Consider the following 20,302-nt stretch of genomic DNA (forward strand, 5'->3'; position numbering starts at 1 on the left):
TTGTCAGCTTAGTTTAAGGGTGGAGTTCAGCTAATGGAAAAAAATGATTATATCTAGTTTATTATTTAAAAAAATCATAAGATTTCTATATTATCTATTTTTTGTTTTACTAAACTTTAGGTTTTAAAAGTGAGTTTGTTTCATCTTCCATATCATAAAATCTGTAAGCCAGGTCAACAGCCTTCTAAACTATTACCTTTTGATTCATACACTGGTTATTTTAATGTGTCAATTGTAACCGTTGCTGTGACAAACAATATTGAGGCCTAGGGTGGGAGCATGCTCAGTAGGGGTTGACGCACCAGCAGCTGCTGATTAATATATTAACTAATCAAATTGTAACATTTTTAAAGAGGCAACAATCTCACTTACTAGGCTTGGGGGGGGGTGTTAATTAAAAACAAACAAAAAAAACTGTTGAAAAAAATAATATACATAACCCTCTTCCCCTAGAAAGAATCATTACCTATCACTGCTGATGGGCTGTGTGTTAACTACCTATGCACAAAGCTTCTTTAGGCAGTTGCCTACTCTCTGCAGGGCTCTAGGAGGGAAGGGTGAAGTTACCATGTCCATCGTGGCGATTCAGTATAAACTTGTTTTGCATTAGTTTATCTCTGCCGCATTGCAGCTTACCTGGAGTCCACTCAGAAAAACAGAGCTAAAACAATTTCCTCTCGTGAGCACAGCAATATCACTACATGGTTATTGGCGGTATTTCCAGGAAACCTTCATATCAGAACAGGAAAAAGGAAATCCTTCTTCGATTAAACCGCTTTGGAAGGCTCATATTTCTACTTGAATATTTTAAGAGTTTGAAACAAGAGCTGTAAACACCTTGGTGTACTTTCTCTTTCATTTTAGAACTGTCAGGAATTGTTCCTATAACTTGGAGTACTTCTATTCCATCTATATAGCATTGTCATAAATCAAGGTAGAATAATGTTTTTCAGACCTAATGGGACTTTTGGTAATAAAGTTTTCAAACTGGTCATTTTGCAGCTGTGTAATGAAGTGAGCTCCATTTCTCTGTTTGTATGCAGGGCATGAATTTTATAGCTGGATATCTGATTCTGGTGACAAAAGACGAGGAGAAAGCATTTTGGTTGATGGATGCTCTCATTGGACAAATTTTGCCAGGTATGTGACAAAGCAACAGGCTGTTTGATATGGATTCACGTGTAGGCAGAAGGGGGGCATTTGGAAAAGCTAATTAAAATGTTTTCTGCAGGTTTCTTCATTGTATCCCAGGACCAATTACATGGGTAATACCCCTGTATACAGGGCAGGATAAAACATTGGTAAATTGATACATCTTAGAACACATGGTCAGATAAAGTTGGCAATTCCACTTATAATACCCTCAGAACACTGGTAGTATAAATGCAGTGTCAATATCATGTAAAATTACCCCTGATCACATGGCAGGATAAATGTGGCCACAAAGGCCCGGGCCTAGGGCTGCTCAAATTTAGGGGCGGCATGCCGCCCAGCCGCATGTAATTTTGGTCACATTCGGAGCACTGGGGATGGGACGCACAGAAAACTTCAGCTCGTCCTGTCCCCTGTGCTCCGTATGTCAGGGGGGGGGGGGGAATGGGGCACCAGTAATAAGGTGAAGGAAAAGGGAATAATTAGAATAGGTTAAGAAAGGGAAAAATACAAAGTTGGAATATGCAGTGGGTGGGGTATGGAAATATGGTAATGCTGGATTAGACAGGGGTCCCCAACCTTTCTTACTCATGAGCCACAGTCAAGTTCATGGAGGTGCCAAATAAGCTAAGCTAAGCTAAGATTGGCTATTAGGCAGCCTCTATGCACACTGTCAGCCTACAGGGGGCTTTATTTGGTAGTAAATCTTGTTTTTATTCAACCAAAACTTGCCACCAAATCAAGAATTCAGATATAACTAATCACTGAATTAGAGGGATGGAGCAAGGAATGTTTAAGTGAGGCACAGCTGAGTAAGAAGAGAGTGGGTAAGACTGTGAATGAATCCCTTTCATTTCCAAGGAAATTCCTAAATGTTATATTACCAACATTTTCTTTAAACAGTGAGTATAAAATGCATTTGCATTTTGTTCTGTATATATTCAGTCAGTTAGCATATCTGCTGCCCTTCTTACCAGATGCTACTGTGAGAAACAACCTCCTCCTTGACTAGAATGAAAGAGTGTTCTGTTCCTAAGCCTGTTAGACCTGCTTTCCCTATTACCAGGGGAATGTGGGGAATGAAATGGTGTATCAATAGGATATGCTTCTTAATTCTGTTTATTTATCATTGAGAGTGGTCCTACTTGTGTAGATATTGCTGTCACACAGTAGGTGGTTAAGAGCAGAGCGGGTAAAAAAAAATGAAAAAATTAAATACAATCATTAAAACTTCATTCATTGTTTAGGCATAGGATATTTTATCCAGATTCTGGGATCCTGTACTTCTAGCTGCCTTTTTAATCATGTGCATAAAGCTTGTGTGCATCTTCCTTGTATGCCAAATTCAATTCATAAATAATGTAAAAATGTCATTATACTTTAGGAGATCAGAGATTCACTCATTTCACATAGTGCACAAAAAGTCCCTGGCAAGCTGTTCACTTAGGGCAATGGACCATGGGAGTTTTAGTTTAGCTACCGCAGACAACTAATCTCCCCAAAATGCCTTCCCACTGGCAATAAAGTGAATCACCAGGGGGAAGGCATACACGGCACTTTGTTTTCTGAAGCTACAAAGTTTTCTGCAGAAGCCATTGCTATTATGTGTGCAAGGGTTCCCCTCACAGAGAACTTACTTTAAAGATGGCCAAAGATCTGCTTGTTTGGTGAAGTCATCAAATGAGTGGATCCTCTGCTGATATGCCCACATATGGTGTGCAATATTGGGGTAATTTGATCGTTTGGCCCTAGTGCCAAACAATCTAATTGCAGTGGCGGGTATAGTGCTATTGGATCGAGGACCACATCAATGAGCCAATGCAGCCAATCGAACGGAAAAATCAAACCTGCCCGATCAACAAATGCCCGATTTTTTTCAGTGAGATATCGGTTGGGGAGTCCCAGATAAACTGCCGAATTGGTCTTAAAGATTCCAATCAGCAGCTGAAATCTTCCCCTGCATGGCCACCTTTACTCAGTTGAGTTGCTGTACACCATAGCAATAGTTGCCAGCAGATCACAGTACTATCTACCTGCGAGTTTAAGCCTAAGCTGCAATGGGATTGGCTAAAAAACCTGGTAGTGAACTTTGAGAGAGAGAGAGAGAGAGAGATGGGTCTTAAACTTTGTGGGTAGATAGTATAACACAGTTAAACAATTAGCATCTGCAGACTGCCAGCAATTAGTAAAAGAAGTGGTTGCGCTTTCACCTCTGCATTGTCTAAGATACTTGGAAAGGGCACTCAATTGTGGCTATGGCTAATGGCAGCTAGGTCTTAAACTCTAGAGAGTAAAATAAAAAGCCTATCTAAGGGTAAAAAAGCACGGATTATTAGCAAAGTTCAAGCATAATTGTCAGGGCGATTTGTGTGGAAACTTTGCATCAGACTCTCTGGTTGGCTCAATATGCCTCAGTCCCATCCCACAATAAAACACAAAAATCTTAAGGAGAAATGTAAAATTATCACTAACACCTAGCAAAAAGATCAACAAACATACAAAAATAAAACACACAATAATATTTATAAAATTGTTTGTACTGTTACCAATGCATTTTGACCCGCAGTTAAACATCTATATAGTCACTTGCATGGGAAGCTTTTCATTCATCCAAATCCATGATATACAGTATAATGTATTTAAAGTGACAAGTCTAAAGCCGCTGGCCTTGCTGAGTAACATTTCTTAAAAAATGTCACCATCTGAGTAGTTTCTTCAGTAGAAAATGTTAGGCACCCCCAAGTGACTTTAATCGCTTACCTTGTACCCCGAGCTGGTGCCCCTGTTAAGAGAAAACAGCACCAGCCCGGGGTAGCTGCGAGCGCTTCCTTCTTCCGCGTTGGCGCACTGCGCATGCGCATTAGAGTGAAAAGCCGAACTTTAACAAGAAAGTTGGCTTTTCACTCTAATGTGCATGTGCCGGCCCAGGGAATTTGCTTGCTACAGATACCCTGGGCTGGTGCATTTTCTCCTAACAGGGGCACCAGCCCGGGGTACAAGGTAAGCGGTTTAAGTCTAATATTTTGGCACCCCCAAGTGACTTAGCCTTTTCTTCTCCTTTAATCTCATTTATACAGTATACTTATGGGCAGCATGGGGTCTCCATGAGTAGTACTTATGCCTTGCAGCTCTGGGGTCCTGAGTTTGATTGCATCTTGGCCTGTACCTGCAAGGAATCTGTGTACATAAGTTTTGGGGTACTTTGGTTTCCAACCACACTCCAAAAACATACAGGCAAGTTAATTGGCTTTTGATTAAATTGACCATAGTATGTGTCAATGTGCTAGGGACCAAAGATGGGAATGAAGTATAATATCCTCAGAGTACGGTGTAAATGTGTTGGCACACATGGAACACAATACAGACATATACGATTGCAGTAAAACTAATAAGTGTCTAATTTCTTTACACGTGTTGCTGATGGGCTTCGAATGTCCTTACTGTTACCTGAACCTGAGCTACACTGTAAGTCCCTTTCATATTGCAGTCAGTCCCTCTGCACAATGTGTGAAGTGAGTGAGGAAGTGCTACAGCAACTGAGATCAATACTAAACCACACTCTGCAGGAATGACCAGTTTGCTGCTCAAAAGAGACATTCATATTTTCCATTCTGAAGCTTCCATTTAGGCAATTGGCTCATCTCTATAAGAGGGATAGCGTGCACTCTTTAATTGGGCAGGGTGCCAGGTAGATTTGTTTTGTTGCATATTACCCATAACTGCTCCCATATCGGTAATTAGTCCTTTGTTTAAAAACTATTCAGAAGGCATTGTACAAAGTGCAGAGACCTGTGGGTACCCACACAAATACAACTCTGCTTTTAGTCAGTACTGTATTGGGTTGGGGTTGCATAGGCATCCCACCTCTAGCCCATCCTCTAGCTAGCACCTCATGCAGTGGTGCAAGTTAGGAAGTGGCAGAAGATGCAGAATGCAATGAGGGGCCTCGCCTGTGCCTCCTGGCACTGTGGTCTGCTTCTTGTGTCGTATTTTTAATCTGGTGCAAGGTGAACAACACAGCACTTGTGCCCTGGGAAAAAGTAAATAAGCCCTATGATGTTTTGAAAATTACCTAGATGTATGCAACCCCCTTTAAAGTGACTATTGTCACTTACACAGTACTGATAAAACTGAAATTATAATAGAACAGGGCTTTCAAACTGAAGCCCCATGAACTGGATGTAGCCAGGCCCAGACTGGCAGTCTGTGGGTTCTGGCAAATACCAGAGGGGCTGCTGAATAATGTTTTAGACAGTCACTATTTATTGGCTGGTACAGGGCTGTTTGGACTGCTGTGTATTTTAAATCCCAGTCCAGGTCTGAATGTAGCCCTCCAAAGTATTTTCAAATGCCCCTCCCCCCACCAGCCTTGATATAATCTGGACCACAAACCTATAGCATATCCACTAATTGGCACACTACATAGAAAGTATTGATTGGTGCTGTTGTAAAGCAATTTGTTGGAAGTACGTACATCATTCATAGGCTTTTCCACAGGGCTATTAGTGATTACCTTGTCACTTGCAGTACCACCCTTCACCAGAATCCTTTTCATTTACTACAGCAGAAAATAAACCATCACCTATGAATTACATATCATGGTTTTATCAGAAAAAAACAGTAAACTTTTAACTTCACAATTTCTTGTCCCCCCAAGTCCATAGCTTGAAAAGAGCTACATATAAATGACAACTCAACTCAGAGCTGGGTCACAAACAACACAAATAGATGTAAATATTACACTGGCTTTAGCTTCCTCTGCAACAAATTAGCCCAAATAATTTCCCATGGTTTATGAAGCCAAAGTGTGTTTGATTTTCACAAAGTGAGGAGCTACATTGTTATTTACTGCCATATATATCTTGTGTGAAATTAGTTATTCCTGGAAAAACTATTTAACAGTGTAAAATAAATGACAAGTTTATAAATATACAGGTATGGGATCAGTTATCCAGAAAGCTCTGAATTATGGGAAGGCCATGTTCCCTAGACTCAATTTTAATAAAAAGGAGATCAATACCTTGTACTTAATTCTAACTAATAAATATAATTCATCCTCATCAGAGACAAAACAGTACTATTGGGTTTAATTAATGTTGAAATTATTTTTTAGTAGGCTTACTAGTAGGCTGATCCATATTGCAGAAAGATCTCTTATCTAGAAAAGTCCAGGCCCTGAGCATCTGGATAACAGGTCTCATACCTGTATTTACTTTTACACTGACCATATTTACCATTGTAATTTAATATCATTATTTTCACAACATAATATATGCAAAAAAAATGCAGTACACAGTACAGTGTTTATTTAGAACAGTTTATATTACAAATGTTTATTTATTGTATCAAGAAGATTAGATAGGGAGTACAGAAAGAAAAGGGGGAGTGAAAAAATAGTATAGTAATATCTGTTATTAACTGGCAACATATTTAAATACTGTATTATAGCATACAGTGTGTTACTGCAGTAAAGAGACATACTGTAGTTAATACTATATATAACAAATGTTCATGTTATGTATATAGCAGATACTTATAGATATATTTCTTGCCTCAATTAGTAATCATAAGTAGTCAATTTGCTGTATATCAATAGTAATATTGTTTGGAGGTGCAACCTATGAGAGAGTGATTTGATTGCTTTATTTGTCTTAGTCTATTTTCTTTTTATTCATCATTGATCAGACTGTGATGTATAGTGTATTTAATCGCCATGTCTTTACACCATTTGATAAATAGGCCATATTTATGTCCTTTTAAACCTCTGGTCTTTTTATTTATTTATTTGTAGCAGAAATAGAACCAGGCAGTTTCAGGCATTTTGTCTATTTCATTATTTTATAGCCCAGATACCCAAGACTGCCTTAGGGCAATTCTCATAGGGCAACAAAAGATGACATTTTCAGGTGTTCTGACCCCACTTGTTTGGACAATTCAACAAAAAAAGGGCAATATGCTGAAATCATTTTATGTCTGTATAATAAAAATTGCTGTAGTGAGGCAAAGATATAGCCTATGTACAAAGCTATACATGCAGTGCAAGGGATGTTCTTAGCATAAGAAACTGGGCACTAATAAGGTAGATTTCACTTGTACTACAGTTAATACCCATGTACCTTTATGATACGTCTCTGAAACTATGGTGTTTTTCTGCTCCTAGAAAGTTGTAAGAAACACAATAAGGACAAATGAAATGAAAAGGCGAATGTTCTGCGCTTGATCCATGTGTAAAGCAGTAAATGCCAGGAAATTAGGAATTTAGAGATTAACATTTTATTTCTGGATACCACTGATCTGGATATTACAATAAGGAGATTACATGTATTAATGTAAAGTGATGGTCTTATTTTTGGCAGCGTGTTCTTAAGCTACTAGTTGCTAAGTCCCAAGGTCACATGTGGCTAACTCCTTTATCACAGTGATAAGCTCCTAGCCAGAGAAGGAAGGCAGTGTTGTGTGACTGGGTGTCTGTGCATCACATTCCTTAACTAGGCTGAATATTTACAACTATTTACTGGTTAGGTTTGTGCACCAAGGATCATGCAGATCTTTTTAGGACTTTTATTTTTCTATGTATAAATTGAATATAGGTTTATATTAACCCTGTTGGTACATGGTGACCAGGAGCCTCCTCACATCTAATTAATCTCAATTTTATTACTTGACATTAATTCCCAGTATGTTATTTTAGGGTTAACCCTATCAGCTGCGTACAAGGATTCTCTTAGCACAGATACTTCGTTCTTGGCAAATTTAATTACATTCATGCATTTGTCAAAGGGAAAAATTCAGACACCAAGTAAATTCTGGTGGCATTCACTGTGTAAAAACCATAAATGGATAATCAGCATTTTCAAGATCTTTGGGTCTTCTTCATTTTGATTTCTCCATATGCACAGTTACAGCTAGCCCAGACCTTGCTTTAACTGCACATGTTCCGTGTTGGCAATCACAGTAAGGAGGACCCGGGGCTTTAAATCCTTTTTGAATAAGCTCCTCTCACTAATTTCCTAGAGTTTGGATGCATCACATGATATAGCTGAATTAGTGAAGGCAAAGTCCCCTGTGGGTTCAGGCATACATGTGTTCCAGCGTCTCCAACTTTTAGTTGGATAGTTAATAATAAATTTGTTTTCTGGACACAGTGGATACACATTAGTTATCTAGTGCTTGAGGTTTGGTTTTCTTCCAGTTACTCTGTGTTCCTGTTAGATCATAAGATTGTTCTGCAAGGTTGCACCCTGCCTGCCTCCAAGCTTGTCTCCAAAGTAATTTACTTTGCTTTATCTGTGGGTATTTATCATTATTCTGAAAATACTTGATTTTTTTTCTGAACCTTGTTTCTTGCTGGTTGTAGTTTATTAGTAAATGTTCACAGTTTTTGGAACTTTTTCAAAGTTTAGGACAAGGTGCGCCTGGATTCATAGCTTACATGATATTTTATAAAAGATGCATCACTTATACAGAATACAGGAAAGAGGGGTGTTCTTTAGGCCACAAAGGCCAGGCCAAGTTGTTAGGGGCAGAAAGCTGTTCCTATACTCTGCAGCATACAGGCTACATCTGGCAGATAATACATGTTATAAGGGGAGGAGACAGCCTAGCATTGGGGTGCAGTAATTTGAATTCTGTATATGGGGCCACAGGTGAAGACAAGCTATGACCCACATCTAAGGTGGGTTAGAAATAGTATATAAATCAGGGGTGTTCCACATTTAGCTATCAGAGGCTTTCGAACTGCCGACCAGTGTTGTACATCATACTATTGTATGTGCCATGCTATTGGCACTTTAAAACTGCAGTCAGACATATAACTTAAAATGTTTACACAATATAATATATCTAACCCTTCCAAATGAACCCTAATACACATATAACACATACTATACTATATAGCCACCAGTCTATACACTAAGGGGCACATTTACTAATCCACGAATCTGAATGGGAAAAATTTGCGATTTTTTTCGTCGCCGTTACGACTTTTTCATAAATTGTTGCGACTTTTTCATAGCCGTTACGACTTGCGCGAATTGTTGTGACTTTTTCGTAGCCCTTATGATTTGCTCGTATATTGTCGCGACTTTTTCTTATTGAGCGCTCGTAAACGGCGGGCAAAACTTTCAGACTTTGCATGATTTTGGAAGCCTCCCATAGGACTCAATGGCACTCTGCAGCTCCAACCTGGCCCAAGGAAAGCATCCCATAGGGCTCAATGGCACTCTGCAGCTCCAACCTGGCCCAAGGAAAGCCTCCCATAGGGCTCAATGGCACTCTGCAGCTCCAACCTGGCCCAAGGAAAGTCACGATACCGAAGCATGAATGAATCCGAAACTTTCGTACTTGGCGCAACGGCTACGAAAAAAATCGCAAAATACCGATCATTACGATCAAACGCATTCGGACGCTTTTCGGACATTCGTGGATTAGTAAATGTGCCCCTAACTGTAGATCTTAAGATCACTGCAGCTTTTGATATTATGCTGGTTCATGAAATCATCCAAGTCCCTCTTTAAAGGCACTAACAGAATATGCCAACACTAGGAAGGGCATTCCCCAACCTCCACTGCCCTCACCATGAAAAACCCCACTATGCTGCTTCAATTAAAAGTTCTGTTTCTCGAATCTAAAGAGGTGGTCTCTGGTGCACCCCCCGCTGTTTGTCTATAATGCCCTATAATATAATTGTACATTCGTTTAAAACTTCCATCCCTCATACCAGTTTAGTTGCACATCTCTGCAGCTCATTATCCTTCTCATGGTCTGGAGCCCAAAACTGCACTGCATACTCCAGGTGAGGCCTTACCAGAGACCTATAAAGAGGCATAATTTAATCCTTTAAGTTAATGCCCTTTTTTATGCAAGCCGGTACTTTCCTACAGTTACACATCCCCCCAACTCACTTCCATTTAGTGTATAACTCACATTTGTATTATTTCTACCAAACTGCACAAGGCCGTGTGATACCAGAGAAGTATTGTAATGACATTATAAGGGTTAACACTGGAAACATTTGGTCTTAGGCACACAAAGAGGCCCTTAATTAGATATTCCAGCAGGAGGCTGTGGAAAGGTGTCATACTTACTGGTGTATAGGACTATTCGAAGCCAGACCATTTTGGCAAAAGAAGCTGGGACAATTGGTTCCTTTGATCTGGATCTTGATATGGAACTAGCTGTGGACTTAGAGCTGCAAGGAGGAACAGCTATGAGAAAATATGGATTATAGGAAATGATCCATATCCTCTCTGCTATATGGTTCACACCCTCATAAGTCACATATTGGTTATGAGGAGATCACATGTTTCCTATTGGTACCAAACAGGGCCAGACCTGCCAATTAGGAGGGATAATTTCTAGAGGATTTGGAACATGAGACACCTCAAATGTTTGGTATCATTCTGATGGCCTACATCACATGGATCACCACATGCCACTATTTTAAATATGATATTGGGTACTGGCAAGTACCAATATTATATTACAGAAAACTGGCCTGAAACCAACAACGACCCACAAGGGGTTGTTAATGACAGGGGCGCTCCCACCTCATGCATAAGGTTATGAGGCTGAGGGGAGAATGTCCCAGCAGACCATAAAAAAGGGTGACACCTAACCATGATAGCTCATACCTGAGGACCCAGTTCTGTTGTAGGCATGTGCCCAGGTTTTCAGCTCTTGCCTCAGAAGGACACAAAGGAAATTCCTAATTTGGTAATGAACCTAGGGTTTTTCTGTGTTTTATTCCCCTTTTATGTTATTTACTGTTTGCAATTGTATGTATCTTTGTATCTGTAAATGCACTGTTAGTCTTGTAATGTTAAATATAAAATTTAATAAGTTTTGTCCTTTTGCTCTAAAATAGCTCATTGGCTATATTAAATGTGTGTGCCTCTGTGTGGGTTGAAAGGTTACCTATTTATATGCAAATTAACTAGTTGACTGTTAACCCTTTGGCTGCTAGAGTATTTGATGAATTAGTGAAAGCTAACCCTAACTACAGTGGGAAAGAGAGTTTGATGCATTGGAGTATTACTGAGTTACTACCTGTTATAGAGAGTAAGGAATTATTCACATTAGGTTTCTGTCACCTGTTATCGATAGATAGTGGCAGCGATTGAATGTTCTGGGTATTGGTATGTTTTGGGGTGTCTGATGTTAGTCTAACCTGTGTTTAAGGTGACTATTACCCCTTGTAGCAAAGTCCCAGAGTCATGTGCAGCTAAGAGTCATTTTCATGACTAGGGGTAGGCAGAAGAGGCAGCTGCCTAGGGCGCTAAACATAGGGGGTGCAGTCAGCATTGCCTTTCTTGCCTACCCCTTCAGCCACTGATTTTTATTTATCCTTACCCAGAACTTCTCTTTGGGACCGAAGGGACATACTTCTTCCTTTGCCTACTTTTAGTCTGGGCCCCATTCCTTTCCATCTTTCTTACAGATTACTACAGCCCCGCAATGACTGGACTGAAAACTGACCAGGAGGTTCTGGGGGATCTAGTGAAAAAGAAGATACCATCAGTGGCACAATTGATAGAAACTCATGGGGTGATGTGGACCTTATTGGTTTCCCGCTGGTTTATTTGCTTGTTCATTGACATCCTTCCTGTAGAGGTAGGTACCTTTTTAGTATGTTATAGAATGTTCCAGAGCTGGGCCAAGTTGGTGCCGCTACAGTGCACACTCCACCCTTACCACCCCCCTGCAGTGTCACCACACGTGCAAAAAAAACAGGCATAATGATGCTGCAGGGAGGTGGGGGAAGCGGAGTGCATATTGGAGTGATGCCAGGCTGGCTTGTGGGGATGAGGCAGTGGGGAATGGGGCCCCAGACTAGGAGCAGGCAAAGGCAGAATTACGTGCCTAGTGTCTCCCCCCATTGTTGCGCCCTAGGCACATGTCTCTTCTGCCTACCCCAAGTTTTGGCCCTGGAATGTATTGTCCTCTATTGGTCTACATTATTATTTTATACTTTTTGAGTCATTTGCTTTTCTTTTCTGCCTCCTGTCAGCTTCCAAATGTGGATCACTGACCCTGAACCTAAAAAACTCATTGCTATGCTACTTTAAAAAACAATATTTACATATGCAGAGCAGTTATGTTACAACTGCCTGTGATATGTGAGTGATACATAAAATAACAGTTAATGTCTCTTTATATTAGAATTAGACTTAAAATGTTGGGAAACAGCAAATTTTCAAGCATTTTTTTTCCTATTTTTCCAGGTACATTTCTTTAACTATTGCACCAGGGTGGTTTGTTAGACCCTTTGTTCAGTGGCCATTGCACTACTTTTAACACATTTTAACACATTTGATTGGGTCTTGGGCGATCTTTCAAAGTCCTTTTTTGTCTGTAAAGGTTTTCATTCATCCAGGCCATGGTAATAAGTCAAATTAAGTGTAATTATTTTTTTTCTTAAAGACCTTTTGCTAGTCATCTGACTGATTTTCTTGATTGCAAATGACTTATACAAAGGTCCTTTTGGAGTTAAATACTCTGGATTCTTGATTCAATCAGCATAATCAGCATGGGGTCAGAGACCTCATGGAGGTAAAGTGTTAATTGTATTAGTATGATTGAGCTATGACACAGGAAAACAAAATAAAATGGGTAAAGAAACCAATGGTTTGAACTTTGCGATTGTCCCCAATACCATCCCAGTGATAGATATTATGGAAATTGACTTGAATATCATCATCCTGCCTGCTGATAAAGCAAGATGTACTAGGTGATGCAAAGGTAACCACACATCTGAGCAACAACAACAACCCATATGAAGCTCTGAAAAAGGACACAACCACCAGTCATAGACACCCCTCCACCCCATAAACACCCGTGTATATGGACTTTGTACGATTCACATGGAAGGGGACTGCTTGGTAAGAGTCAGAGATAGTAGAAAGATGAAAACAGAGGTCTACAGGAAACCAACCAACATGAACCAGTACCTGCTGTTTAAATACCCCCATTCACTACATCACAAACTGGGGGTTATCGGAACCCTATACAGAGGATCCCCACAAGCACAGAGGCTAAGGTGAAAGAGGTGGAACATCTCAAAGGGGCCTTTAAAACATGCGGGTATCCAGATTGAGCCATTGTTGAAACCGGTAGAAAGAGAAACAATAAACAGTAAAACTACTGAGACAAAAGAATTTGACCCTCCCATTTGTAGCTGGGGTGTCCGAAAATCTTCAGAGGATTTTTAATAAACACTGCATCCCTGTCTGCTTGAAACCCAGAAACACACTAAGGCAGCAACTGGTTCACCAAAAAGCCCCAATCCCAAAGCAAAAGAATAATAACATTGTGTTTGCAGTGCAGTAACAACAGTTAAACCAGTGAATGGCTCAGCACAGAATGGCCAGCTCCTTGGGTCAGGACACACGTTTGAAGCCAAGTTCACATTCTGGACAGGGAGGATGACTGGTAAAAAAGAGGTGTTAAAGAAACCATATATGTGAAAACAGAAAAACCAAGTTTGAGAGGGACATTTATTTTTATCCTACCTTCATAAGATCCCTGACCCCAAGCTAGTTATGATAAACAGATTTTGCTGATTGGAGCAAGATTCCAGGGTTATTTATTTTAGAAAGATTTTTGTACCAGTCATTCTGAATTGAGAAAGCCAGTCGTCTTCAAGGGGAAAGAAAAATACAGTAAGTCCAGTTGATTTGACTATACTATTACTATAGATCAGCCATTTTATCCACTTTTCTATGCCTGTGTTTTAATGCCACCTAGTGCTCAAACTTATACAGTGCTATGGGACCTAAATGTATGTATGTTGCTGTGCTGTACATATTGTTGTTTCCGATATTCCACAACTCCATATTTTTTCCTGGACTTGTTAGCCAATGTGCTAACTAGAATGCAATCTATAATGTGTGTTTTCCCTGCTTACTTTTTCTGTCGCTGCAATGTAGAGGTGTTATAGTAATATTTATTTATTCCAGGAGTTGTTTTGCATTTACATTTCCCCTTTAAATCCAGTCTTGGGTAGCAAAACTTTTTTTTTAATTTAACCTGAAAGATAGAGTTCAGTTAACAGTATTGTGGTTTATTAGAATGCAATGTCAAAGGGTTAACCAGTGCCTTAACTACATTTTTTATATTTGATGCAGATAAATATAGTTATGGCTTTATTTCTGTCTTAAAGGAGAACTATACCCCCAGGCACAAAAAGCACCCATAACTATCACTGCCTAGACCTCACCTCTCCCTTTTAGCATTGTTTTTAAGTTTAATGTCTGTCCCTATCGCTAACCGCTAACTAAAAATGCAGAGAAGCACAGGCGCGTACCTCGCCGACATCTTCCATCTGAAGACACTTTGGGTCTCTCCGCTGATACGAACCTGCTTGCGCGTGCGCAGTTTGAGGTAGCAGGAAATCCGCTTCAACTGTGCATGCCCAAGCAGGTTAGGTGTCAGCGGTGAGACCAGAAGTGTCTTCAGTCAGTAAGAAGATGTCGGGCAGGTAGGGGGCTGCGCTCCTCTGCATTATTAGCTAGCAGTTAGCGATAAGGACAGTCATTAACTTAAAAACAATGCGATAAGGAAGAAGTGAGGGGGGTCTAGGCAGTGAAAGTTATGGGTGCTTTTTGTGCTTGGGAGTATAGTTCTCCTTTAAGGTTGCCATACAGGGGCTGATTCTAGCTGCTGATATTGGTCCTTTAGACCGGATTCAGCAGCTTCTTACCCCATGTATGGGCATGAACGACGGGTCTGCTCTTGAATGGGCAGGTTTGATTTTTTCCGTCCGTTTGGGGACCACATGGGCTCATTGAGGCAGTCCCTGAACCGACAGCACCGTGCAAATTTAATTGTTTGGCTCCAGGGCCAAACAACCGTATTAGCCTGATATTGCCCACCTGTAGTTGGGAATATCAGGAGAAGATCCGCTCGCTTGGCAACCTCACCAAGCGAGCAGATCTTGCCGTGTATGGCCACCTTTAAACTTTGCTTTCCCTTATCTTACCATAGTTGGGTACCAAACCATATCACTAATTGGTGTAGCAGCTAATGTACCAATGCATAATATGACAGATGGACATTTCCCAATAGATCATTACATATTTGTTGTTGAGAAAATGATTTACAGGTTCATTTTTCAGTGAAGTTATATTGAGATCCTTATAAATGACCGTGCAGTGTACTGTGATTTAATACTTGTTCCATGCTGAGGAATACTTTACATTAAAAATCATGAAATAGCTGCATATTTTTTAATTGATGTATACTGCAAAGTTGCTTGAAATTATGTTTACTTTTCAAAAAGTTTTAGTTGTATTTAGGTGGAGTTCCCTTTTAAGCTTAAATAATCGGTTTCAAGTGCTATGTGCTGAGTCAGAACAATCCTGTCTCCAGAAGCAATGTCAGAACTTTTTAAAGGGAGTGTAGGTTTTGTGTGGGTGATCCGAAGCGTTTGTCTTTTTTCAACCCAACTTACTATGTTACTATCCCCAAGTGCTAAGTGCCAGGAGTTCAATTCCCTGGGCTACAGACAGATACGTAGTCTATGGGACAGACTATACAGATATGCACAATACACATCATCCAGCTAAGATAAGAATGCCTGTATTACACACACTGCCAGGTGAGCTGTGGAAGTGAAGACCATACAGTCGTTTTTTTGGGCTGTTAAAGGTTCCACTCATTTCACAGGGTGCCTTTTTATCAACTGCCAATGAACTGGGGACTGGTGCAGCCCAAGCTGGCTCTTTTTAAAGACAACTAAATTTATAAGTCTTTAGTTTCTCCCCTAACACTAATACCCCAGCTGTTATAGAGCTAGAAATGCAAAATACAGACTTGAGCTGGTCGGTTGCCTTCATGCATAGATTTCATTCTAGTTTCCCATCACAGGGCCAGAAAGGATAGTAAACTCCTCCCACTACATCTGCGCATCTTGTATTCTTTGGGGGGAAATTCATAAAAATGTTGGTAAGGAAAAATGTTGTATTTGTGCCGATATATTCACAGACCAATTTTCCATCATTTTTCCACTTCTAATGACAATTTAAAAAAACAATGTTAAAATGTTAAAACAACAATGTTGTTTAAAAATGAGCGTGGCTATTTTTCTGCTCTAACCGTAACAAAAATGTGGGGGAAAAATGTAGATAGGTTAATTTGAGCATTTTCTGGTGCACAGATGTCATTTTCACAGCACAATAACAACATTTTTTAAAATTTGCCATTGTTACAGTAAATCCATAAAACTTTGAGATACCTTTTGTCAATGTTAAGAATAGTGTATGTGTATATTATACTTCCTGCTGTGCTGTTTGTACCAGAGGGAAGAGATGCAAGCCAGGCATGTGGAATCTCCTCTTTCTGTTTGTTACCTGAAAAGATCTTTTATTTCTGCAGACGGTTTTGAGAATATGGGACTGTTTGTTCTTCGAAGGATCAAAAGTTATCTTCCGTGTGGCCTTAACACTAATCAAACAATCTCAAGCTTCCATAATGGAAGCAAGAAACTTTCCAGATATCTGCGATAAATTTAAAGAGATCACAAAGGGGGAGTTTGTTACAGATTGTCACTATTTTATGCAGGTAAGATGTGTGTGCTTTATATGCTGCTTCTGCTTCTTTCTGTCCATCTGTCAGTGTTCTTGCTCCATCCTGTTAATTATTGTTCAGTAAATGGACTGTATATGCCTGCTATTGCCTTCTAAGTATCAACAAATTCAGCAATAAAATTTTAAAAGAACAGTTCAGTGTAAAAATGAAACAGGGTAAAATAGATAGACTGTGCAAAATAAAAATGTTTTCAATATAGTTAGTTAGCAGTTAGAGTGAGCAGTCTGACATAATGGCCAGAACTCTACTTCCTGCTTTCAGCTGTCTAAATAACCAATCAGTGACTTGAGGGAGGCCATATGGGACAGATAGTTTGTTTTTGAATCTGAACTGTCTGCTCACAAACTAACTGAACAGTTATGTCCTATGTGGCCCCTCACTGTTCCTTTAAATACTAAATGCATACCTCCCAACATTTGAAAAATGAAAAGAGGGACAAAAACATTTGGCGCGCGCAGCGTGGCAAATTCTTTTGACCACGTCCACTTTTGTGGCCACGCCCCAATTACCACACCCCATTTTTAAAAAAATACTCCCTTTATATAGATGAAATGGCGGGATCAGACACAAATGTGCTATACCCTCATACTGAACGGCCTAAGGAAAACCATATAGCAACTCCTACATTAAAATACAAATATAGAGAGAAGGCAGTTAGTTATAAGTGAGTTATAACTATGTACCAGTTTTGCCCCCCCATACACAGTAGCTCCCATACACAGTAGCTCCCATACACTGTACCCCCCACACACAGTAGCCCCCCATACACAGTAGCCCCCTATACACAGGGCTCCGCCTTCGTCTTCTCTCCTTATGCGGCGGCGACAGGCCCTTTTATAAGGTTGTGCCCGTGCATAATGACGTCACACGTACCCAGGGGCTCAACCTTATAAAAGGGCCTGTCGCGCTGTATAAGGAGCCGCATAAGGAGAGAAGCCGGAGAGAAGTCGGAACGTCCGGCTCCAGCCAGTGCATCCCGCTGTGCTGGATAGTTCAATGAATGTCCTGCAACGTGGGACATTCATGGAACTATCCGGGACAGCGGGATGTGCCATAAAAATCGGGACTGTCCTGCGAAAAGTGGGACAGTTGGGGGGTATGCCTAATGGCACTTTCAGAGCTAAATCAAAGCAACCTCCAGCCTTTATGAGATAAATATTAATGTGCACTAAATGCACCCATAAGGCATTTTCTGACTAGAACTTGATGAGGCAGTTGTTGGTGAGATTATAACAACTGTGGCTCCAGACAAGCAGTGGCTCTATCAGGGAAGCACTGCTTTAGTGTAAAGGGCACCTATCACAATGAAATTGCTTTCCCCACCAAAGGTGTGGGCTAATAAAGCCTGAACTTCAGTTGTGGGAAACAATATCTTTTTTTAAAAATAGAACAGCCCCTGCCGGCGCTAGGCTATCTGCACTGGGAGGGTGCTCCTGATGGGGGCAGCCATGTTACTAAGCGTGAATGTGTATAATGGGCAAGGCTCCCTGCTCACTCATTATGCGCATACATGTGACATAGGAGCAAACATGCTGTGGGGAGCTTTTCTTTTTTTTTTTGTTTCCCCAACCTGAATGCAGGCTGTATTAGCCCACACCTCTGGTGGGGGAAGCAATTTCCTTTAAAGGACCTTAAAAGACATCTAAATTAAAATAACTGAGCAATTTTGTAACTTACATTCATTTTCTATTTTTAGTGGTTCCTGAGATATCAGCAGATTTAGACGATTTCCTATTGATAGGCAGGCTTGTTATAAGGGCCCAGAGTTCACTTTAAATGCACTTCCTGGATTCGGTTAACTATCAGGTTGCTGGCTCTTCAGCTGAGCCAACAACCACGTATTGAAAATCTAAAATAGCTAATATCGCAGCAGTAAAAATAATGAAGTGAAATTGCAGAAGTGCTCAGAAGACCCCAGAGTAAGTTGACATCAATTCATTTTTTTCAGTTTACACTCTCTTTAAAGGAGCAGTGCAACAACTTCCTTGCCTTAAACAGAAGATTAGTGTTTTGGCCCATTGGGGCCAAAAAAAAAAAATTGGAGTGGTTGATGCTTAAAAGTTTTCACCCCCAGTGACTGCCAAAAAATTGAAATGTTTTTTATATCAGTAAAAATACATTGTGAAAATACCTGCTCTGCTCAGCTCACCTTTATCCTGGCTTTTTATGGTCACAGTTCTACCACATCCCCCACCTCATCAGAGATATACGAGACTAATATTACCACATTTTGTTTGCACATCTGTGCATTTGCCAGGTTGTCAGCTTGCAGGGAGTAGGGAAAACTCATATAATCAAGTTTTATGGTATTAGCCCAAGAGACGTCATGACAGTTGCACAGAGCACTTATACATTTATTAAACCTGCCCTTTTCTATGAATCTTTGATGCAAATCCCCTTTACTTCTCCTTTAAACTGCAAACCAGCATGGTTTCTCTGTACCTTCACCCCTTTCCTTAGAATTCTCAGCCAGTAAAACTTGAGCTTTTTATAGAGAAAGTGAACACACATGGTTATTAATGCACTAAACTTCATATGCACCAAAATGCACAAAGTAGGCCCAGGTGTAGTAACCCATAGCAACCAGTAAGATGTTTGCTTTTAGACAGGTGCCTTGGTTGCTGTTAGGTGACTAGACCAGTAACAAACTTTGCACATTTTATTACATTGATGTCCCACTCTAACTCCAAAGGGACAGAAAAAGAAGTGTACCGGTAAGTACGTTGTATTCTTCTCTCTCTGCAGAAAATCTTTGCGGAACCTGGCAGCTTATCCAAAACTACCATTGACAAGCTGAGAGAGAAGCAGAGACTCAAGTTGATCAGTGAGGAGAAGTGAACTGACTGCAGAACAAGCTGTGACACATTCCGGCCGTGGAACCATTGCACTGAGCCCCTTGCACGCCAGTTGCAGTTCCAGCACAGCCAGTCTGGCACTAAGTGCTGAACAGAAGGCAAATGACTGTTATTTAGACCAAGATACCTGCCCTTAAGTGCTTCAAACACTTTGTACTGTTATTTCAAATGTCTGAATCTGACCAAATGGAATATGTGAGTTTTTGTACATGTATAAAATACACAGAACCCCGCAAGTCAAGTGGAATAAAATATTTATTTCTAGAGTGTCTGTTGGAAATGCAGTCTCTCCCATTCACCCAGCTTTTAGATCACAAAACAATGGAATGTCTGTTCTGTAAAGGTTGCATGCTCAGTTAATGGGACTAAAACACAAATTTTCAATTCCCAATTTTCAATTGGACATTACTGTTACAGGGTCATGTCTAACCGGAGCTAGGCGCAAAGCACCCCAGGATCTGTGCCCATTGGTGCAAAGTAACCCATAGCAACCAGTAAGATGTTACTTTTGTCTGTCCCCACAGTAAATGTAAATTCATTTTTAACATCAGCAACTGAATTTCTACAAGGGGCTATGGACTTAAGAGCAGTGGTGATGGTAACAGTTTGAAATTGATTTTTTTTATTGGTCAAATTCATCAAAGGGGTAGCTGACATACTTTTAGAATCATACAAAAAAAAAATCACTTAAAAAAAAAAAGAAAAATCAG

The 20,302-nt window shown here is 40.2% G+C and overlaps 1 protein-coding gene across 2 annotated transcripts in view; it reads left to right on the forward strand.

Annotated features, from left to right (window-relative positions):
• grtp1 (growth hormone regulated TBC protein 1) overlaps positions 1-20,102 on the forward strand; it is a 37,425-nt gene extending 17,323 nt beyond the window's left edge. The window contains exons 5-8 of one of the 2 annotated variants that reach the window (XM_012956715.3): positions 1,044-1,140; positions 11,591-11,763; positions 16,525-16,710; positions 19,483-20,102. In XM_012956715.3, coding sequence (XP_012812169.1) covers positions 1,044-1,140; positions 11,591-11,763; positions 16,525-16,710; positions 19,483-19,575 — 549 coding nt within the window. In that variant the 3' untranslated portion in view covers positions 19,576-20,102. The remainder of the gene's footprint in view (positions 1-1,043; positions 1,141-11,590; positions 11,764-16,524; positions 16,711-19,482) is intronic. The other variant, NM_001005632.1, reaches the window with a different exon arrangement.
• The last annotated feature ends 200 nt before the right edge of the window (positions 20,103-20,302 follow it).

Source organism: Xenopus tropicalis, chromosome 2 (genome assembly GCF_000004195.4).
Source record: "Xenopus tropicalis strain Nigerian chromosome 2, UCB_Xtro_10.0, whole genome shotgun sequence".
In the NCBI taxonomy this organism is placed as follows: domain Eukaryota; kingdom Metazoa; phylum Chordata; class Amphibia; order Anura; family Pipidae; genus Xenopus; species Xenopus tropicalis.